The sequence below is a fragment of the Mobula birostris genome, chromosome 7, assembly GCF_030028105.1.
Source record: "Mobula birostris isolate sMobBir1 chromosome 7, sMobBir1.hap1, whole genome shotgun sequence".
Classification (NCBI taxonomy): domain Eukaryota; kingdom Metazoa; phylum Chordata; class Chondrichthyes; order Myliobatiformes; family Myliobatidae; genus Mobula; species Mobula birostris.
Genome location: NC_092376.1, coordinates 1,196,808 through 1,220,472, shown reverse-complemented (window position 1 = coordinate 1,220,472; position 23,665 = coordinate 1,196,808). Strand labels below are relative to the sequence as shown.

Genomic DNA, 23,665 nt, shown 5'->3' with positions numbered 1-23,665 from the left:
CCGTTCTTACCACCAAAGTGGATAACCTCACATTTATCCACATTAAACTGCATCTGCCATGCATCTGCCCACTCACCCAACCTGTCCAAGTCACCCTGCATTCTCATAACATCCTCCTCACATTTCACACTGCCACCCAGCTTTGTGCCATCGGCAAATTTGCTAATGTTACTTTCAATTCCCTCACCTAAATTTCTGTAGTGCTGAGTTTAATGGGACGAGTCTGCAAGAGCCTGGCAAACTCATCCCATTAAACTCAGCACTACAGAAATGTCAACAGAAACTTTAACCATCTCATCCCTGGGAGAGGAAGGAAAAGGTGGGCTACATCTGGGACAATGTGAAGGACTGGCCCAGGACAGAGGACTCTGGTGAGCTGCTGTCAGCCCCAGTAGCAGTGATAGGCCACAGCTTCTTCAGGCAGATTTCAGCAACCAATCTTGTGTGTTTATTTCAGAAATGCAGCTGAGACAGGCCAGGGAAGAAAGATAAAGACACTCAGGGTATTTGGTATCTGAAATGAGCTACTAGAGAAGGTGGACAGATGTTGGAATGAGCAGGAGACAAAGGGATAAGGGAGTTAATGCAGGCAGGTGGGATTGGTGTAGACCATTGGCAATGGAATTGCTTTATTGTCAGATGTACTAAGACCCAGTGAAAAGTTTGTCTTGCATACTGTTCATACAGATCAGATTATTACACAGAGCAATGAGGTAGAACAAGGTACAGTAAAACAATAACAGAATGCAGAGTAACGTGTGACAGTTACAGAGGAATCGCAGTGCAGATAAACAACAAGATGTAAGGTCATAATGAGGTAGATTGTGAGGACAAGAGTTCATGTTACCATACCAGGGAACTATTTAATAGTCCGATAACAGTGGGACTGAAGCTGTCCTTGAGCCTGGGGGTGGGGAGGGGGTGTATGTGCTTTCAGGCTTTTGTATCTTCTGCCGGATGGGAGAGGGGAGACGAAAGAATGTCCAGGGTGGGTGGGGGCTTTGATTTTGCTGACGGTTCTACTGAAGCAGCGAGGAGAGTAGACAGAGTCCATGGACGGGAGGCTGGTCCCCGTGATCTGCTGCGTTGTGTCCACAGCTCTCTTGTGGGGCAGAGTATTTGCTGTACCGAGCTGAGATGCATTGGATAGAATGCTTTCTCTGGTGCAGTGATAAAATTGGTGAGGGTTAATAACGATCAGTACAGACATGATGGGCCACAAGTTCTGTTCCTGAGCTGTAGAACTGTGTCTGTAAACCCTCCCGCAGTGCAGTCGTCCCAAACCCCAGACCTGAGGTGATGGAGGTGAGGAATGTGCTGGCCTCCACCCGCCCCCCACATGATTGTGTGATGGACACAGTGACTGGCCAGCAGTCACACGCTCAGACTGGATAGGCATGGCCTCGATAACACAACACTCACCTCCAGTATGCTCTCACCCACAGACCTCAGCACCCACGACATCTTCTCCAGCAGCTCCGTGCGGCACGGATGGATGGCAAACCGCCTGGCCTCATCGAACTTCAGCATCACCTTCAGTAACGCAGTCTGGCCCGGGTTCCTGCGCTATGGGGCAAAGCATCAAAAACAACATCCAGTATAGAGAGCATCCACAGTCAGGCCCGAGGGCTGGTGAGGGAGATGAGACAGGCAGCTCTAACGGAACGTTATTAGAGTGCCAGTGATCTCCAGTCAGAGTTTGATTCCTGCCACTGTTTGTACGTTCCACCCATGACTGGATGGGTTTCCTCTGGCTCCCCTGCTTTTCTCCCACGTGTTAGGGTTAGGACATCAGTGAGTTGTGGGCATGTTATGGGATGCTGGACGTTAGTGAGTTGTGGGCATGCGATGGGGTGCTGGACATTAGTGAGTTGTGGGCATGCCTTGGGATGCTGGACGTTAGTGAGTTGTGGGCATGTTATGGGGTGCTGGACGTTAGTGAGTTGTGGGCATGCGATGGGATGCTGGACGTTAGTGAGTTGTGGGCATGTTATGGGATGCTGGACATTAGTGAGTTGTGGGCATGCGATGGGATGCTGGATGTTAGTGAGTTGTGGGCATGTTATGGGATGCTAGACGTTAGTGAGTTGTGGGCATGTTATGGGATGCTGGACGTTAGTGAGTTGTGGGCATGCTATGGGGTGCTGGACGTTAGTGAGTTGTGGGCATGCGATGGGATGCTGGACGTTAGTGAGTTGTGGGCATGTTATGGGATGCTGGACGTTAGTGAGTTGTGGGCATGCGATGGGGTGCTGGACGTTAGTGAGTTGTGGGCATGTTACGGAATGCTGGACATTAGTGAGTTGTGGGCATGCGATGGGGTGCTGGACGTTAGTGAGTTGTGGGCATGCGATGGGGTGCTGGACGTTAGTGAGTTGTGGGCATGTTATGGAATGCTGGACGTTAGTGAGTTGTGGGCATGTTATGGGGTGCTGGACGTTAGTGAGTTGTGGGCATGTTAATGGGGTACTGGATGCATGGCGAGGCTTGTGAGCTGCTCCCAGCTCAATTCTTGCTGATTTGATTTGACACGAACAATGCATTTCACTGGATGTTTCAATGTATGTGTGACACATAAAGCTAATCTATACCCTTTAGTGAGACTGGGAGACGCACAGTGACGGGGCCTAGTGGGGTACTGGGGAACAGAGGCATCCTGGTGTACAAGTCCAGGGATTCCTGATGATGATATCGCAGGTAGATAGTGTGGAGAAGAAACAGACAGGAGAGTATCGCAGCAGTGAGAGCACAGAAACCTGGTACCTACAGACGCATGAGCCCAACAGAGCACGAATGGACACTGGGAAAGTTGGGACAAGTCAGAGATAGGCAGCATAGCTTTGCCCAGGCAGGTCCCACTGACCAAGTGAACTGGGGTTTTTAAAAGAATTAACAACCCGCATCGATGAGGTCAACGATTTCAATTAGACCCGAAGACACAGGAGCAGAATTAGGCCATTCAGCCCATCGAGTCTGCTGTGCCATTCCACCATGGCTGATTTATTATCCCTCTCAACCCCATTCTCCTGACTTCTCCCCATAACTATCAGCACCCTTACTAATCAAAGTTCGACACACATAGAATGCTGGAGGAACTCAGCAGGCCAGGCAGCATCCAAGGAAAAGAGTAAAGAGTTGATATTTTGAGCCGAGACCCTTCATCATGGCCTGAGAGAAAAAGATGAGAAGTCAGAGTAAGAAGATGGGGGGAGCGGATGAAGAAATACGAGTTGGTAGGTGATAGGTGAAACCAGGAAGGGGAAGGGGATGAAGGTAAGAACTGGGAAGGCGATTGGTGAGAGAGGTAAAGGCTGGAGAAGGGGGAATCTGACAGGAAAGGACAAAAGGTCATGGAAAAAAGGGAAGGGGGAAGCACCAGAGGGAGGTGATGGGCAGGTAGGGGGATAAGGTAACAGAGGGAAACGGGAATGGGGATTGGTGAGGGGGAGGGATTACCAGATGTTTTTCTGTTTGCAAGGATAAGTGCCAGGAGGGAGATCAGTGGGGAGGAACGAATGGACAAGGGTGTCGCTTAGGGAGCGATCCCTGCGGGAAGCAGAAAGTGGGGGTGGGGTGGGTAGGGAGGGAAAGATGTGCTTGGTGCTGAGATACCATTTGAGATGTTGGAGGTTTGGGAGAATTATGTGCTAGATGTGGAGGCTGGTGGGGTGGTAGGTGATGCCAAGAGGAACCCTATCCCTGGTGGGGTGGCGAGACGATAGGGTGAGGGCAATGTGTGCGAAATGGAAGAAGTAGCTGAGCAAGTCCTACACCTGCCTTACACTTCCTCCCTCACTGCCATCCAGGGCCCTAAACAGTCCTTCCAGGTGAGGCGACACTGTACCTGTGAGTCTGGTGGGGTGCTCACTGTGTGGGCTCTTGTATATCGGTGAGATACTACATAGATTGGGAGACCGCTTTGCCAAGCATCTCTGGTCCATCAGCCAGAAAAAGTGGGATTTCCCAGCCGCCACCCATTTTAATTCCACTTTCCATTCCCCTTCCGACATGTCAATCCAGGGCCTCCTCCACTGTCACGATGAGGCCACACTCAGGTTGGAGGAACAACACCTTATATTCTGTCCAGGTAGCCTCCAACCTGATGGCATGAATACTGATTCCTCGAACTTCTGGGAATGCCTCCCTCACTCTCCTTCACCATTCCCTATTCCCATTTTCCTCTCTCACCTTATCTCCCTACCCACCCATCACTTCCCTCTGGTGCTCCACCTCCTTCCCTTTCGTCCATGGCCTTCTGTCCTCTCCTATCAGATTTCCACTTCACCACTCAATTTCCCAGCTCTTTACTTCACAGCCACCCTCCCAGTTTCACCTACCACCTACCACCTTGAATTCCTTCCTCCCCTCCTCCCACCTTTTTACTCTGACCTAATTCTTTTTCTCCAGTCCTGATGAGGGGTCCTGGCCCAAAACATTGACTTTTTTAACGACTGCATAAAGGCCAAGGGAAAGGGATATAAGGTAGCAAAAAAGTGACTGGGAAGTTGGATGATTAGGAAGCTTTTAAAATCCAACAAAAGGCAACAATAAAAAGCTATAAGAAGGGAAAAGATGAAATACAAGGGCAGACTAGCCAATAATATAAAGCAGGATATTACAATTTTTTTCAGTTATATAAAGAGTAAAGGGGAGGTGAGAGTTGATATCGGACCACTGGAAAATGATGCTGGTGAGGTAGTCCTGACAAAGGGTCTCGGCCCGAAACGTCAACTGTACCTCTTCCTATAGATGCTGCCTGGCCTGCTGTGTTCCACCAGCAATTTTTATGTGCATTGCTGGTGAGGTAGTAATGGGGGACAAAGAAATGGCAGATGAACTTAATGAGTACTTTGCATCAGTCTTCACTGTGGAAGACACTAGCAGTGTGCCAGAGGTCTGTGAGTGTCAGGGAGCAGGAGTGAGTGCCATTGTTATTACAAAGGTAAAAGTGTTAGGCAGACTCAAAGGTCTTAGGGTGGATAGGTCAATTTGGTCAGATGGACTACATCCCAGAGTCCTGAGAGAGGTTGCTGAAAAGATAACGGATGCATTGGTCATGATGTTTCAAGAATCACTTGATTCTGCCATCATCCTGGAGGACTGAAAGATTGTAAATGTCACTCCAATCTTTAAGAAGAAGAAGAAAGCCCTTAACTCCGAATGGAGTCATTGGGACGCTGTCATGATGGCGTTTTTTTAAGCAGGCTTTCTTATTTTTATGAGGCCGAGTTGCTAGCTCAACGCTCAACCCAGCACGGATGGAAAGCGTGCAAGGGAGCCGGCTGGATTCGAACTCGGGAGCCTTCGCTCTGAAGTCCTGCGCTGATGCCACTACGCCACCAGTCAGCTATCTTTAAGAAGAGAGGAAAGCAAAAGAAAGGAAATTATAGGCCCGTCACCCTAACCTCAATGGCTGGTAAAGTGTTGGAAACTATTATTAAGGATGAGGTTTTGGGTGTATTTGGAGACTAATGATAAAATAAGTCAAAGTCAGCATGGTTTCTGTAAAGGGAAATCTTGCCTGACAAATCTTCTAGGGTTCTTTGAGAAAGTAATCAGCAGGGTAGACAAAGGAGAGACAGTGGATGTCATTTACTTGGTCTTCAGAAAGCATTTCATAAGGACCCACACATGAGGCTGCTTATGTTGTTTGAGAAGATCAGTGTGGAGGATCAGAGGGATCTTGGGGTCCATGTCCATAGGACACCCAAAGCTGCTGCACAGGTTGACAGTGTGGTTAAGAAGGTGCATGGTGTGTTGGCCTTCATCAACCATGGGATTGAGTTCAGGAAACCATGGGATTGAGTTCAAGAGCCGTGAGGTAATGTTACAGCTATACAAGACCTTAGTTCGACCCCACTTGGAGTACTGTATTCAGTTCTGGTCACCTCACTACAGGAAGGATGTGGAAATGTGGAACACACTACCAGGGGTGATGGTAGAGGCAGATACTTGAGGGGAAGGTAAGAGACTCTAAGGCACATCCTATCACTGAACTGTTCCCACAATTTCTGGACTCACTTTCAAGGACTCTTCATCTCATGTTCTCACTGCTTATTTATTCATTATTATATATGTTTTTCTTTTTGTATTTGCAGTTTGTTGTCTTTTACACAGTAGTTTTCTGCCCTGTTTCTACAGGTTTTCATTGATTGTTTTAAGAACATAAGAAATAGGAGCAGGTGTAGGCCATCCGGCCCATTCAGCCTGCTCCGATTTGGTTTTGGATTTATTGAGTATGCCCATGAGAAAATGAATCAGGGTTGTATAGCGTGACACATATGTACATTGATAATAAATTAACTTTGAACATGAATGAAAAACATATGGAGGGAAGGAAAAGATGCATCTTGGAGTGGGTAAAAAGGTGGCGTTCAATGTTCTGTGTTTTCCTGGAGTGGAGAGGATTAAAACAGGAACATGACTGCTATATATCAGTAGGTAAGCTCTAGGAAAAAATTCCCCTTATTTGAGGCAGATAGAAGGGAAGGGGGAAGCTACAGATGGACATAAGATAGACTTTTGCAGAGAGTGAACCCTATCAAGTTAAGTATATTATCTCAGTTCTAATGAAAGGTCTCTGACATGAGATATCGATCAGTTTCCTTTCCCACAGATGCAGGATGACCTGTTGAATCTGTGAACAAACTGGAGGAACAATTGGCTTAACACAGAAGAAGAGGTGTTGGGGAACATCTGCATCTTGTGTAAGGGTTGTCCAACCCAGTAAACATCGTCAGGTTCAATTACAGATTTTACCCCTCAACCATCAGGTCCCACACCACCAGGTTCAGGAACAGTTATTACCCCTCAACCATCAGGTCCCACACCACCAGGTTCAGGAATAGTTATTACCCTCAACCATCAGGTCCCACACCACCAGGTTCAGGAACAGTTATTACCCCTCAACCATCAGGTCCCACACCACCAGGTTCAGGAACAGTTATTACCCCTCAACCATCAGGTCCCACACCACCAGGTTCAGGAACAGTTATTACCCTCAACCATCAGGTCCCACACCACCAGGTTCAGGAACAGTTATTACCCCTCAACCATCAGGTCCCACACCACCAGGTTCAGGAACAGTTATTACCCCTCAACCATCAGGTCCCACACCACCAGGTTCAGGAACAGTTATTACCCCTCAACCATCAGGTCCCACACCACCAGGTTCAAGGACAGTTATTACCATACAACCATCAGGTCCCACACCACCAGGTTCAGGAACAGTTAATACTTGCAACCATTAGGAGCCATACAAAATTGAATAAGTTCACTCAACTTCACTCACCCGTGTTCTCATAACCAATGGACTCACTTTCAAGGACTTTTCATTTCATGTTCTCAATACTTATTGCTTATTTATTAACTGTTTTTTTTCTCTTTTTGTGTCTGCATTTTTGTAGTCCTATTGTGTGCTGTATTTCACTGACTCTATTGAGTTTCACAGTATTTCCCACGAATGCCCACAATAAAATGAATCTCAGGGTAGTATATGGTGACATTTATGTGGTTTGATATTAAATGTGCTTTGAAAGTTGAACAGTGAAGTGACTGTCACCCAGGGGTCAGCGGACAGCCCAGCCTCTTGGTGGTTGTGTAATGGACTATGCCAGGAGTCTGACAGCCTGTTGTGCTGACTGTTCCTACCTGCAGCATGGCTCTTACGAAGCTGTCCAGCTCGCTCTGCACCACACTGATGAGGTTCTCGACAGTCATGTGAGTAACCAGTGATGACAACCTCCTCAGGCTCTCGGTTGTCTGACGGGCGTCCTGCAGCCATCTTTCCGCCTGTTCTTGCTGTAGCCGGGCAGTGTGCACAGATGCCCGGGGCAAGTTGTCCTCTGTCAGCCAGAGCTGCTTCTTGCTGTCCTCCACCATCTGATAACTGTCCATATGTACCTGCACCAATCACAGATCGCAATCAGCAGCAGGGAACCAATCACAGACTGCAGTCCGCACAAGCAAACCAATCATAGATTGCAGTCAGCAAAAGGGAACCAATCACAGATCGTAGTCAGAAGGGAACCAATCACAGATCGCAGTCAGCACAAGGGAACCAATCACAGATCGCAGTCAGCACAAGGGTACCAATTATCGTCACAAACGTGAAAAACTCTGTGGATGCTGGAAATCCAGAGTAACACACACAAAATGCTGGAGGATCTCAGCAGATCAGGCAGCATCTGTGAAAGGAGTAAATAGTTAGCATTTTGCGCTGAGACCCTTCATTAGGACTGGAAAAAGAGATGAGTTTCGAGTCAGAAGGTGGGGAGCAAGGGGAGGAAGAGGTCAAGGTGGTTGATGATAGGTGAAACCAGGAGTGAGGGAGGGTGAAGTAGAGAGTTCGGAAGTTGATTGGTGAAAGAGATAAAGGTCTGGGGGAGGGGAAATCTGATAGGAGAGAGTAAAAGACCATGGACGAAAAGAACTGTACAGGCCAGTCAGCAAAGTGGGTGGGGGGCAATCACAGATCACACTCAGTACCGGGGCACCAATCAGACCAGAGTCTGCAGAGATGAACCAATCACACTTCAGAATCTGCACAGGGGCCATAATCACAGCTAAAAGTCTGCACAGAGGGAACCAATCATACATCAGAGTGAACCCAGTGAACAAATCAGAAATCAGTTCTGGAGAACCAACCACAGGGGAGGGGAGATGAAAAGTGGAAGGCACATGTTTAAGGGGAGATGGGGAAGAATTAGAAGGGGTCCGAGAGCTAACTTCTTCACCCAGAGGGTGTTGAGTGTATGGAACGAGCTGCCAGAGCAAGTGGTGGAATAGGGCCGATTATAATGTTTACAAGCCATTTATACATGGATAGGGAAGGTTTAGGCGGTATTGGGCCAAACGTGAGCAAACGGGAACAGCTCAGGTTCAGACATTACAACTTTGAAGGTCTGATCACGTGAAGGTGTTGGGGATCTGGTTCGGAGGGGCCGAGGCGTGCAATAAGAACTGGCAGGAGCGGACTGCCAAGGTGAAACAGAAATTGGGACTGTGGGGAGGGCGCTCCCTGTCGATAATGGGTAAGAACCTGGTCATCAGGTGTGAGGTGCTCTCAGGGCTGCTGTACTTGGTGCAGGTGTGGCATGTCCCCCACTCCTACAGCTCGGAAATCACCCGAGCTGTCTTCAGATTCGTCTGGAGATCCAAGATGGAGTGGGTCAGACGGACCGTCATGCACAAGTCCCTGGACAATGGGGACAAGAACGTCCCCAATGTCGCCCTTACCCTGATGGCCAGCTTCGTGTGTGGCTGCATCAGGTTGTGTGTAGAACCCAGGTATGTGGGCACCAAGTACCACTATGTGCCCAGGTTCTACCTGTCGCCCTGGTTACGAAGAATGGGTCTCGCCCCACTCCCGCGCAACGCCCCAGTCAGCTGGTCGTTGCCGCCATACCTGCCCTTTGTAGAAAAGTTCTTCCAGGAGAACACCTTTGACCACAGGGCCATCAGGCAGTGGCCAGCATGTAATGTCCTGCAGGCACTGCAGGAGAAGGACGTGATGGACACAGTGGGGTGGTTCCCTGAGCAGACCGTCCAGTTCATCTGGTAAAATGCCTCATCGCCAGATCTCACCAACAGGCACCAGGACCTCGCCTGGCTGGCAGTGAGAGGGGCCCTTCCAGTCAGATCCCTCCTGTACGCCTGGAACGTCATCTCCACACCCCGCTGCTCATGGGAGGACTGCAGTGAGGAGTCTGTGACCCACCTCTTTGCACACTGTCAGTTTGCAGAGAGGGTGTGGAGGAGGATGGACGGGCTAGTGTCATGTTTTATCCCCAGCAGCTGCGTAACAGAGGACTCTCTGATCTACGGGCTGTTCCCGTAGTCGCACACGGAGACCAACATCCGGTGCTGCTGGCAGATCATCAACTCGGTGAAAGACGCTCTTTGGTCGGCCCGAAACTTGATGATCTTCCAGCACATGCAGACGTCCGTGGGAGAATGCTGCCGACTGGCACATTCTCGGCTGCAGGAGTACGTGCTGAGGGATGCACTGAAACTCGGTGCAGCCACCGCAAGGGCCCGGTGGGGAAGGACCACGGTTTAGGGTTTTCACCCGTGGGAGTGGGAGGGGAGTATACCCCTCAACAATGGTGTGGGAAGCTGAACTACTGGAGTGCCACATGGGTGGCCAAAGTATGGATATCTAGAGACCATAAGGGAAATGTGTGTAAAGGATTGAGTGTCATTGAATGGTTTAATGCATATAATTTTATTTTTGAATAAAGTGTATTTTGAAACTTAAAAAAACTTTGAGCTGAAGGGCCTGTATCTGTTGCTATAATCCTATGGCAGAGCCCTTAACAGTGGTGATGAGCAAGGGGATCTTGGGGTCCAAGTTCAAAGTTCCATGAAAGTGGCTATGCTGGTTGATAGAGTGGTTAAGAAGGCATGGGCAGGCTTACTTTTATTAGTTGAGGTATTGAATTCAAAAGTCAGCAAGTTCTGTTGCATCTTCATAAAACACGAGTTAGGCCATATCTGGAGTACGGCACATAGTTTTTGTCACCCCATTAAAGGAAGGATGTCAAGGCTTTAGAGAGGGTGAAGAGGAGATTTACCAGGATGATGCCTGGATTAGAAGACATGTGCTATAATGAGAAGTTGGACAAACTTGGGATGTTTATAGGATTATAAGAAGCACAGAACAGAGAAATCTACAGCACATTACAGGCCCTTCGGCCCACAATGTTGTGCCGACCATGTAACCTACACTAGAAGCTGCCTAGAATTTCCCTACCAAAATGAACCACCTCACACTTCTCTGGGTTGAACTCCATCTGCCACTTCTCAGCCCAGTTTTGCATCCTATCAATGTCCCGCTGTAACCTCTACTCTATCCACAACACCCCAAACCTTTGTGTCATCACCAAACTTACTATCCTGCCTTTCTACCTCTTCATCCAAGTCATTTATAAAATTACGAAGAGAAGGGGTCCCAGAACAGATCCCTGTGGAACATCACTGGTCACTGAACTACATGCAGAATACAAACCAGCTACAACTACCCTTTGCCTTCCGAGGGCAAACCAATTCTCAATTCACAAAGCAAGGTCTCCTTGGATCCCATGCCTTCTTACTTTCTGAATGAGCCTTGCATGGGGAACCTTATCAAATGCCTTACTGAAATCCATATACACTACATCCACTGCTCTACCTTCATCAACGTGTTTAGTCACATCCTCAAAAAATTCAGTCAGGCTCGTAAGGCAGGACCTGCCTTTCACAAAGCCATGCTGACTATTCCTAATTGTATTAGGTCTCTCCAAATGCTCATAAATCCTGCCTCTCAGGATTTCCTCCATCAACTTACCAACCACTGAAGTAAGACTCACTGGCCTATAATTTCCTGGGCTGTCTCTACTCCCTTTCTTGAACAAGGGAACAACATCCGCAACCCTCCAATCCTCTGGTACTTCTCCTGTCCCGATTGATGATGCAAAGATCACCTCCAGAGGCTCAGCAATCTCCTCCCTTACTTCCCATGGTAACTTTGGATATATCTTGTCCGGACCCAGTGACTAATAAGACCATAAAACCATAAGATATAGGAGCAGAAGTAGGCTATTTGGCCCATTGAGTCTGCTCCACTATTCGATCATGGGCTGATACAATTCTCCAGGCATCCCCACTCCCCTGCCTTCTCCCCATACCCTTTGATGCCCTGGCTAATCTCTGCCTTAAATGCACCCAATGATTTAGCCTCCATAGCCACTCATAGCAACAAATTCCACAGATTTACCACCCTCTGACTAAAGTAATTTCTCTGCATCTCTGTTCTAAATGGACATCCTTCAACCCTGAAGTTGTGCCCTCTTGTCCTATACTCCTCTACCATGGGAAATAACTTTGTCATGTCTGATCTGTTCAGGACTTTGAATATTTGTCTATGAGATCCTCCCTCATTCTTCCGAACTCCAGGGAATACAGCCCAAGAGCTGCCAGACATTCCTCATACAGTAACCCTTTCATTCCTGGAATCATTCTCATGAATCTTCTCTGAACCCACTCCAATGTCAGTATATCCCTTCTAAAATCAAGAGCCCAAAACTGCACACAATACTCCAAGTGTGGTCTATGAGTGCCTTATAGAGCCTCAACATCATATTCCTGCTCTTATATGTTGCCTGGATTGGGAAGCATACCATATGAGAATAGGTTGAGTGAACTCGGCCTTTTCTCCTTGGAGCGACAGAGGATGAGAGGTGACCTGATAGAGGTGTACAAGATGATGAGAGGCATTGATCGTGTGGATAGTCAGAGGCTTTTTCCCAATGGCTAGCATGAGAGGGCACAGTTTTAAGGTGCTTGGAAGTAGGTACAGAGGAGATGTCAGGGGTTAAGTTTTTTTCGCAGAGTTGGTGAGTGTGTGGAATGGGCTGCCGGCGGCGGTGGTGGAGGCAGAAACGATAGGGTCTTTTAAGAGACTCCTGGATAGGTAGAAGGAGCTTAGAAAAATAGAGGGCTATGGGTAAGCCTAGGTAATTTCTAAGGTAAGGACATGTTCAGAACAGCTTTGTGGGCCAAAGGGCCTGTATTGTGCTGTAGATTTTCTATGTTTCTATATTCTATACCTCTAGAAATGATGCCAACATTGCATTCGCCTTCTTCACCACTGACTCACCTTGGAGGTTAATATTTAGGGTATCATGCACAAGGACTCCCAAGTCCTTGTCTAATTTAATGCTTTTCAAAAGCTCCAGCACATCCTCTTTCTTAATGTTTATACACTCAAGCATTTCAGCTCACTGTAAGTCATCCCCACAATTGCCAAGGTCCTTTTCCCGGGTGAATACTGAAGCAAAATATTCATTAAGTACCTCCGCTACCTCCTCCGATTCCATGCACACGTTTCCTCTCTCACTCCTGATTGGTCCCATTCTCACACGGTTCATCTTGCTCTTCACATAGAGTACTTGTAGAATGTCTTGGGGGTTTCCCTTAATCCTGCTCACCAAGGCCTTCTCCTGTGCCCTTCTAGCTCTCCTAATTTCATTCTTAAGCTCCTTCCTGGCAATTTTGTAATTTTCTAGAGCTCTAACAGTACCTAGTTTCTTAACCCTTTCGTAAGCTTTTCTTTTCTTCACTATGGTAAAGGAGAAAGAGTTGAGATCACTATCTTCAAAATGCTCCCCCATTGAGAGATCTGACAGCTAACCAGGTTCATTTCCCAATACCAGGTCAAGTACAGCCTCTCCTCTTGTAGGCTTATCTACATATTGTGTTAGGAAACCCTAACCCCTTGCTCCAAGGAGATGCCAGTCCATATTAGGAAAGTTAAAATTATCCATCACAACAACCTTATTATTGCACCACTCCAGAATCTGCCTCCCTATCTGAACCTCAATATCCCTGTTACTACGGGGGATCCATAAAAACACCCAGCAGAGTTATTGCCCCTTTCCTGTTTCTGACTTCCACCCACAATAATCCCTCCATGACTTCCTCCTTTTCTGCAACTGTGATACTATCCCTGATTACCAATGCCACGCCCCCACCTCTTTTGCCTCCCTCCCTGTCCTTTCTGAAACATCCAAAGCCTGGCACACTCATCAGCCATTCCTGCCCCTGAGACATCCAAGTCTCTGCAATGGCCACAACTTCATAGTTCCACGTATTGATCCACGGTCTAAGTTCATCCATCTTGTTTATGATACTCCTTCCATTAAAATAGACACATCTCAAACCATCTGGCTGAGTGAATCTTTACTCTATCATCTGCTTATCCTTCCTCATAAACTCCCTACAAGCTGTCACTACTTGTGCCCCAACTGCCTCATCCTCTGCCTCTTCACTCTGGTTCCCGCCCCACTGCAAATCTAATTTAAACTCTCCCCAGTAGCATTAGCAAACACCCTTCCCAAGATATTGGTTCCCTCTAGTTCAGGTGCAACCAATCCCATTTGTACAGGTCACCCCTTCCCCAGAAAAGGTTCCAATGATCCAAGAACTTGAAACCCTGCCCCCTGCACCATCTCCTCAGCCACTCATTCATTGCACTATCTTTCCGTTCTGACCTTCCCTAGCTAATGGCACTGGGAGTAATCCAGAGACTACCACCTTGGAAGTCCTGCTCTTCGGCTTCCTTCCCAACTCCCTGAACCTCATGCGCAGCACATCTACCCCTCTCCTGCTTATGTCATTGGTACCAACATGTAACACGACCTCCAGCTGCTCACCCTCCCCTTCAAGAATATTCTACAAATGTTCAGGGACATCCTGGACCCTGGCACCCGGGAGGCAACACACTATCTTGGTGTCTCTTTTGCTGCCACAGGATCTCCTATCTGGCCCCCTAACTATTGTCCCCCATGACTATTGCTCTGCCTGACTTCACCCTACCCTTCTGAGGGTCAGAGCCAACCACGGTGCTGCCTTGTTCAGATAGGTCATCCCCCTCAGCAGTATCCAGAGGGGTATATCTGTTGCTGAAGGGAATGGCCACAAGGGGACACTGCACTGACTTCTTTCTCCCTTTACCTCTCTCGGTGCTCACCCATCTACTCCCCGAATTCCACACTCTGGGTGTAACCACCTGCTCATAAGTCACACCTATCAATTGCTCTGCCTCCCGGGTGATCCTTAGTTCATCCAACCCCAGCTCCAGCTCCTTAATGCGGTCTTTCAGGAGCTGGAGTTGGCTGCACTTCCTGCAGGTGTGGTCATCAGGGAGACCATCAGGTTCCATGAATTCCCACATCCTACAGGAGGAGATTTCCACTGCCGTATCTGCCATCCTGCCTGCACTGTACAATGGGCAACCAAGACCAAATCAGTAATAACGAAGGGAAAACCTACCCTTCTGACCCGTTTCTTTGGCCTCAGCCTCTTCTCGCCAAAGCCTCCGAGTCCCCACTCTGACGATGGCTGGTCCAGTGATGGCCACTCTGCTAGACCCTGTCTCTCTTTTATGGTTTACAAGATAAGAAAAACCCCTGCACTTGTTTGGTGGTGCTCCACCTGCTGATGCCTCTAAGTAACCATGCCACTGACGGTTCCCGTGCCTGCACACTGGCTACTGTTTTTACAGAAACCCTCACGCAAGCAGAAAGAACTCACCATGATTGGTGGTGTTCCGCCTGCCTTCCGGGGCCGCTGATGCCTCAGTAGAGTAGACAGACAGTATCTGTTTCCCAGGGTTGAAATGTCAAATTCCAGAGGGCATGCCAGAGGGAAAGTGAGGAGGTGATAGAGAGGAGTTATAGGCAAGTAGTCACACCAGGGCCTTGGAAGGCAGACAAGTGGGTCACAGTCAGGAGGGGGAAAGGGAAGAGTCAGGTACTAGAGAGTACCCCTGTGGCCGTCCCCCTTAACAATAAGTACTCCTGTTTGAGTACTGTTGGGAGGACAGCCTACCTGGGGGAGGCAACAGTAGCCGTGCCTCTGGCACAGAGTTTGGCCCTGTGGCTCAGAAGGGTAGGGAAAGGAAGAGGAAGGCAGTAGTGATAGGGGACTCTGTAGTTAGGGGGTCAGACAGGTGATTCTGTGGACGCAGGAAAGAAACTCAGATGGTAGTTTGCCTCCCAGGTGCCAGGGTCCGGGATGTTTCAGATCACGTCCAAGATATCCTGCAGTGGGAAGGTGAACGGCTAGAAGTTTTGGTACCAACAACATAGATAGGAAAAGGGAGGAGGTCCTGAAAACAGACTACAGGGAGTTAGGAAAGAAGTTGAGAAGCAGGACGTCAAAAGGTAGTAATCTCGGGATTACTGTCTGTGCCACGCGACAGTGAGTATAGGAATAGGGTGAAGTGGAAGATAAATGCGTGGCTGAGGGATTGGAGCAGAGGGCGGGGATTCAGATTTCTGGATCTCTTTTGGGGCAGGTGTGACCTGTACAAAAAGGACGGGTTGCACTTGAATCCGACGGGGACCAATATCCTGGTGGGGAGGTTTGCTAAGGCTATTTGGGAGAGTTTAAACTAGGATTGTTGGGAGGTGGGAACCAAACTGAAGAGATGGAGGAAGGGGCGTTTGGCTCACAAATAGAGAAAGTTTGGAGACAGTGCCAGAGGGAGGATAGGCAGGTGATAGAGAAGGGATGTGCTCAGGCCAGTAGTTTGAGATGTGTCTATTTTAATGCAAGAAGCATCATGCACAAAGCGGATCAGCTTAGTGTGCAACACACATCAAAGTTGCTGGTGAATGCAGCAGGCCAGGCAGCATCTCTAGGAAGAGGTACAGTCGACGTTTTGGGCCGAGACTCTTCGTCAGGACTAACTGAAGGAAGGGTTAGTAAGAGATTTGAAAGTGGGAGGGGGAGGGAGAGATCCAAAATGATAGGAGAAGACAGGAGGGGGAGGGATGGAGCCAAGAGCTGGACAGGTGATTGGCAAAAGGGATGTGAGAGGATCACGGGACAGGAAGCTCAGGGAGAAAGAAAAGGGGGAGGGGGGGAAAACCCAGAGGATGGGCAAGGGGTATAGTCAGAGGGACAGAGGAAGAAAAATGAGAGAGAGAAAAAGAAAGTGTGTATATAAATAAATAACGGATGGGGTACGATGGGGAGGAGGGGCATTAACAGAAGTTTGAGAAGTCAATGTTCATGCCATCAGGTTGGAGGCTACCCAGACGGAATATAAGGTGTTGTTCCTCCAACCTGAGGGTGGCTTCATCTTTACAGTAGAGGAGGCCGTGGAAAGACATATCAGAATGGGAATGGGACGTGGAATTAAAATGTGTGGCCACTGGGAGATCCTGCTTTCTCTGGCGGACAGAGCGTAGATGTTCAGCAAAGCGGTCTCCCAGTCTGTGTCAGGTCTCGCCAATATATAGAAGGCCACATCGGGAGCACTGGACGCAGTATATCACCCCAGCCGACTCACAGGTGAAGTGTCGCCTCACCTGGAAGGACTGCCTGGGGCCCTGAATGGTGGTAAGGGAGGAAGTGTAAGGGCATGTGTAGCACTTGTTCCGCTTACAAGGATAAGTGCCAGGAGGAAGATCGGTGGGGAGGGATGGGGGGGATGAATGGACAAGGGAGTCGCGTAGGGAACGATCTCTGCGGAAACAGGGGAGGGGAGGGAAAGATGTGCTTAGTGGTGGGATCCCGTTGGAGGTGGCAGAAGTTACGGAGAATAATATGTTGGACCCGGAGGCTGGTGGGGTGGTAGGTGAGGACCAGGGGAACCCTATTCCTAGTGGGGTGGCAGGAGGATGGAATGAGAGCAGATGTGCGTGAAATGGGGGAGATGCGTTTGAGAGCAGAGTTGATGGTGGAGGAAGGGAAGCCCCTTTCTTTAAAAAAGGAGGACATCTCCCTCGTCCTGGAATGAAAAGCCCCATCCTGAGAGCAGATGTGGCAGAGGCGGAGGAATTGCGAGAAAGGGATGGCATTTTTGCAAGCTTAGGGTGTGGATCAGTACTTGGAGCTATGATGTTGTGGCCATTACAGAGACTTGGATGGAGTAGGGGCAGGAATGGTTACTTAGAGTGCCAGGCTTTAGATGTTTCAGAAAGGACAGGGAGGGAGGCAAAAGAGGTGGGGGCGTGGCACTGTTGATCAGAGATAGTGTCACAGCTGCAGAAAAAGAGGAAGTCATGGCGGGATTGTCTACTGAGTCTCTGTGGGTGGAAGTTAGAAATAGGAAGGGATCAATAACTCTACTGGGTGTTCTTTATAGACCACCCAATAGTAATAGGGACATCGAGGAGCAGACAGGGAGACAGATTCTGGAAAGGTGTAATAGTAACAGGGTTGTTGTGGTGGGCATTCACCTTCATCACCACCGACTCAACCTGGAGGTTAACCTTAAGGGTATCCTGCACGAGAACTCCCAAGTCCCGTTGCATCTCAGAACTTTGAATTCTCTCCCCATTTAAATAATAGTCTTCCCGTTTATTTCTTCTACCAAAGTGCATAACCATATACTTTCCAACATTGTATTTCATCTACTTTTCGTGATTTTTATTAACGAGCTAGATGTGGGGGTAGAAGGGTGGGTTGGCAAATTTGTAGATGATACAAAGGTTGGTGGTGTTGTAGATAGTGTAGAGGATTGTCAAAGATTGCAGACAGACATTGATAGGATGCAGAAGTGGGCTGAGAAGTGGCAGATGGAGTCCAACCCGGAGAAGTGTGAGGTGGTACACTTTGGAAAGACAAACTCCAAGGCAGAGTACAAAGTAAATATAACCATATAACAATTACAGGATGGAAACAGGCCATCTCGGTCCTTCTAGTCTGTGCCAAACTCCTACACTCACCTAGCCCCAACGACCTGCACTCGGTCCATAACCCTCCATTCCCTTCCTGTCCATATATCTATCCAATTTAACTTTAAACAACAACATCGAACCTGCCTCAACCACTTCTGCTGAAAGCTCGTTCCACACAGCCACCACTCTCTGAGTAAAGAAGTTCCCCCTCATGTTACCCCTAAACTTTTGCCCTTTAACTCTCAACTCATGTGCTCTTGTTTTGAATCTCCCCCACTCTCAATGGAAAAAGCCTATCCATGATAGGCAGGATACTTGGTAGAGTGGAGGAGCAGAGGGATCTGGGGGTATATGTCCACAGATCCCTGAAAGTTGCCTCACAGGTAGATAGGGTAGTTAAGAAAGCTTATAGGGTGTTAGCTTTCATAAGTCGAGGGATAGAGTTTAAGAGTTGTGAGGTAATGATGCAGCTTTATAAAACTCTGGTTAGGCCACACTTGGAGTACTGTGTCCAGTTCTGGTCGCCACACTATAGGAAGGATGTGGAAGCATTGGAAAGAGTACAGAGGAGATTTACCAGGATGCTGCCTGGTTTAGAGAGTATGCATTATGATCAAAGATTAAGGGAGCTAGGGCTTTACTCTTTGGAGAGAAGGAGGATGAGAGGAGACATGATAGAGGTGTACAAGATAATAAGAGGAATAGGTAGAGTGGATAGCCAGCGCCTCTTCCCCAGGGCACCACTGCTCAATACAAGAGGACATGGCTTTAAGGTAAGGGGTGGGAAGATCAAGGGGGTTATTAGAGGAAGGTTTTTTACTCAGAGAATGGTTGGTGTGTGGAATGCACTGACTGAGTCAGTGGTGGAGGCAGATACACTAGTGAAATTTAAGAGATTACTAGACAGGTATATGGAGGAATTTAAGGTGGGGGGTTATATGGGAGGCAGGGTTTGAGGGTTGGCACAACATTGTGGGTCGAAGGGCCTGTACTGTGCTGTACTATTCTATGTTCTATATTCTATTTGCCACTTCTCTGCCCATTCTCCTAATCTATCCAAGTCTCTAGCAGACTCGCTGTTTCCTCAGCACTACTGGCCCCTCCACCTATCTTTGTATCATCAGAAAACTAGCCACAAAGCCATCTATTCCATAATCCAAATCATTGATGCACAACGTAAACAGAAGTGGCCCCAACGCGGACCCCTGTGGAACACCACTGGTAACCGGCAGCCAACCAGAATAGGATCCCTTTATTCCCACTCTCTGTTTCCTGCCAATCAGCCAACGCTCTATCCACGTATGTAACTTTCCCGTAATTCCATGGGCTCTTATCTTGTTTAGCAGCCTCATGTGCGGCACCTTGTCAAAGGCCTTCTGAAAATCCAAATATACAACATCCACTGCATCTTCCTTGTCTAGTCTGCTTGTAATTTTCTCAAAAAATTGCAATAGGTTTGTCAGGCAGGATTTTCCTTTCAGGAAACCATGCTGAGTTCTGCCAATCTTGACATATGCCTCCAGGTACTCTGTAACCTCATCCTTAACAATCGACTCCAACAACTTCCCAACCACCGATGTCAAGCTAACAGGTCTATAATTTCCTTTTTGCTTCCTTGCCCCTTTCTTAAATAGCGGAGTGACATTTGCAATCTTCTAGTCCTCCGGAACCATGCCAGAATCTATTGACTTTTGAAAGATCATTGCTAATACCTCTGCAATGTCCACAGCTACTTCCTTCAGAACACGAGGGTGCATTCCATCTGGTCCGGGAGATTTATCTACCTTCAGACTATTCAGCTTCCTGAGTACTTTCTCTGTCATAATTGTGACTGCACACATTTCTCTTCCCTGCCACGCTAGAGTGTCCGGTATACTGCTGATGTCTTCCTCAGTGAAGACTGATGCAAAATACTTGTTCAGTTCCTCCGCCATCTCCTTATATCCCATTACAATTTCTCCAGTATCATTTTCTATCGGTCCTATATCTACTCTCACCTGTCTTTTACTCTTTATATACTTGAAAAAGCTTTTAGTATCCTCTTTGATATTATTTGCTAGCTTCCTTTCATAGTTCATCTTTTCCCTCTTAATGACCTTCTTAGTTTTCTTTGGTAAGCTTTTAAAAACTTCCCAATTTCTCCCGGGAGGGGAGAGAAGATGGCGGCGCGACGGTAGCGCGCGTGGCCACTTCGGTGAATGATATCTGTTATCTGTCAAGTAGGGGACCGTGCACAATTCTGATTTGATGGAGACAGACGTGAGAGCACGGAGGAACATCTGGAACACTTCTGAAATGCCCGCTTCGCTGCCACTGCTACTGTGTGGTAACCGGAGTCTCCGGAGCTGAAGGCCCCGAAATCTTCAGCTTTGCGTGTTTCAGCAGCCGGGGCGAGGTCGAAGGCACTCGGCAGAGGATGGCATTTGAGAGGCTGTATTGGAGAGGCTGGTCGGAAGCTCGAAGTTTTTGGACGGATGGACTCAGGGTCGGCTGCTTCCAAGGTATCGGCAAGTTGATGGTGCCTGGAGGTTTATGGCAGGGAGTTTCTCCCTTTTGCTGCCTGCTATCGGGGACTCGGGAGTCGATCGACTCAGGACTTTGAGACTTTTTTTTTTTTTTTACTGTGCCCATGGTCTGTTCTTCATCAAATTATGGTATTGCTTTGCACTGCTGTGACTATATGTTATAATTATGTGGTTCTGTCAGTGTTAGTCTTTGGTCTGTCCTGTTTTCTGTAATATCACTCCGGAGAAACATTGTATCATTTCTTAATGCATGTATGCATTTCTAAATGACAACAAAAGAGAACTGAGTGTTCTCATAATCTAATCTATCCTCTGTCTTCCCACTAATTTTTTCTTCCTTGTATGCCCTCTCCTTTGCTTTAACTTTGGCTTCTCTTGTCAGCCATGGTTGCATCCTTTTTCCATTCAAAAATTTCTTCTTTTTTGGAATATATCTGTCTTGCACCTTCCTCACTTCTCACATAAACTCCAGCCACTGCTGCTCTGCCATCCTTCCTGTTAATGTCCCTTTTCAGTCGACTTTGGCCAGTTCCTCTCTCATGCCACTCTAATTTCCTTTACTCCACTGAAATACCAACACATTGGATTTCGGCTTCTCTTTCTCAAATTTCACGGTGAACTCAATCATGTTATGATCACTGCCTCCTCAGGGTTCCTTCACCTCAATCTCTCTAATCACCTCCAGTTCATTACACAATACCCAATCCAGTACAGCCAATCCCCTAGTGGGCTCAACAACAAGCTGTTCTAAAAAGCCATCTCGCAGACATTCTACAAATGCTCTCTCGAGATCCAGTGCCGACCTGATTTTCCCAATCTACTCGCATGTTAAAATCCCCCACAATTATCATAACACTGCCCTTCTGACAAGTCTTTTCTATTTCCTGTTGTAATTTGCAGTCCACATCCCTGCAGCTGTTTGGAGGCCTATAAATAACTGCCATCAGGGTCCTTTTACCCCTGTGATTTCTTAGCTCAACCCATAAAGATTCTGCACCTTCCAATCCTATATCACCTCTTTCTAATGATTTAATATCATTTCTTACCAATAAAGCCACGCCTCCCCCTCTGCCTACCTGCCTATCCTTCCGATACACCGTGTATCCTTGGACGTTCAGCTCCCAGAGACATGCATCCTTTAGCCAGGTCTCAGTGATGGCCACAATATCATACCTGCCAATCTGTAGCTGTACGACAAGATCATCCACCTTATTCCTTATGCTGTGTGCATTTAAATATAACACCTTAAAACCAGTATTTGGTACTTTTTGCTTTGATTGCAACTTTATTGCACTGCAACTCATCCCAATGGCTGCAAGTTTGCCCCATCAACTGCCTATCCTTCCTGACATCTTTACTGCTCACTATCTTAAGATTTATTCTTGTTTTCCCCCTCCTCCGCTCTATCATTCCGGTTCCCATCCCCCTGCCAAATTAGTTTAAACCTTCCCTAACAGCTCTATTAAACTTTCCCGCCAGGATATTGGTCCCCTTCAGGTTCAGGTGTAACCTGTCCTTTTTGAACAGGTCATACTTCCCCCAGAAGAGATCCCAATGATCCAAGAATCTGAAGCCCTGCCCCCTGCACCAATTTCTCAGCCATGCATTCATCTGCCTGATCCTACTATTCTTGCCCTTGCTAGCACGTAGCACAGGTAGCAATCCCGAGATTACTACCCTGGAGGTCCTGCTTCTCAGCTTCCTTCCTAACTCCTGGAAATCTCTCTTCAGGACCTCCTCCCTTGTCCTATCTATGTCATTGGTACCAACATGTACCAAGGCAACTGGCTGCTCACCCTCCCCCTTCAGAATATTCAGGACCCGATCCGAGACATCCCGTACCCTGGCACCTGGGGAGCAACACACCAAGGAAAACCCCAAGGCATTCAACAAGTATGTGAAGAGCAAGAGGATAAGACGTGAAAGAATAGGACCGATCGAGGGTAGCAGTGGAGAAGTGTGTATGGAACCGGAGGAGATAGCGGAGATACTTAATGAATACTTTGCTTTAGTATTGACTATAGAAAAGGATCTTGGCAATTGTAGGGATTACTTAGTGGATTGAAAACCTTAAGCATATAGACATTAAGAAAGAGGGTGTGCTGGAGCTTTTGGAAAGCATCAAGTTGGGTAAGTCTCCGGGACCGGATGAGATGTGCCCCAGGCTACTGTGGGAGGTGAGGGAGGAGATTGCTGAGGCTCTGGCAATGATCTTTGCATCATCAATGGGAATGGGGGAGGTTCCGGAGGACTAGAGGGTTGCGGGTTCCATTATTCAAGAAAGGGAGTAGAGATAGCTCTGGAAATTATCGACTAGTGAGTCTTACTTCAATGGTTGGTAAGTTGATGGAAAAGATCCTGAGAGGGAGGATTTATGAACATTTGGAGAGGCATAATATGATTAGGAACAGTCAGCATGGCTTTGTCAAGGGCAGGTCATGCCTTACGAGCCTGATTGAATTTTTTGAGGCTGTGACTAAACACATCAATGAAGGTAAAGCAGTAGATGTAGTGTAGATGGATTTCAGCAAGGCATTTGATAAGGTACCCCATGGAAGGCTTATTGAGAAAGTAAGGAGGGATGGGATTCAAGCACACCTTGCTGGCTTGCCCACAGAAGGCAAGGAATGGTTGTAGACGGGTCATATTCTGCATGGGGGTCGGTGACCAGTGGTGTGCCTCAGGGATCTGTTCTGTGACCACTACTCTTTGAGATTTTTATAAGTGACCTGGATGAGGAAGTGGAGGGATGGGTTAGTAAATGTGCTAATTTGGGGGTGTTGTGGATAGCATGGAGGGCTGTCAGACGTTACAGCGGGACATCGATAGGATGCAAAACTGGGCTGAGAAGTGGCAGATGGAGTTCAACCCAGATAAGTGTGAGGTGGTTCATTTTGGCAGGTCAAATATGATGGCAGAATATAGTATTAATGGTAAGATTCTTCGCAGTGTGGAGGATCAGAGGGATCT

General features: G+C 47.7%; 1 protein-coding gene across 1 annotated transcript in view; it reads right to left on the bottom strand.

The window, feature by feature from the left end:
• LOC140200632 (dynein heavy chain domain-containing protein 1) overlaps window positions 1-23,665 on the bottom strand; it is a 234,934-nt gene that overhangs the window by 163,365 nt on the left and 47,904 nt on the right. Inside the window, exons 8-9 of the mRNA XM_072264203.1 lie at window positions 7,651-7,902; window positions 1,423-1,566 (exon numbers count right to left, since the gene is read on the bottom strand). Coding sequence (XP_072120304.1) covers window positions 1,423-1,566; window positions 7,651-7,902 — 396 coding nt within the window. The remainder of the gene's footprint in view (window positions 1-1,422; window positions 1,567-7,650; window positions 7,903-23,665) is intronic.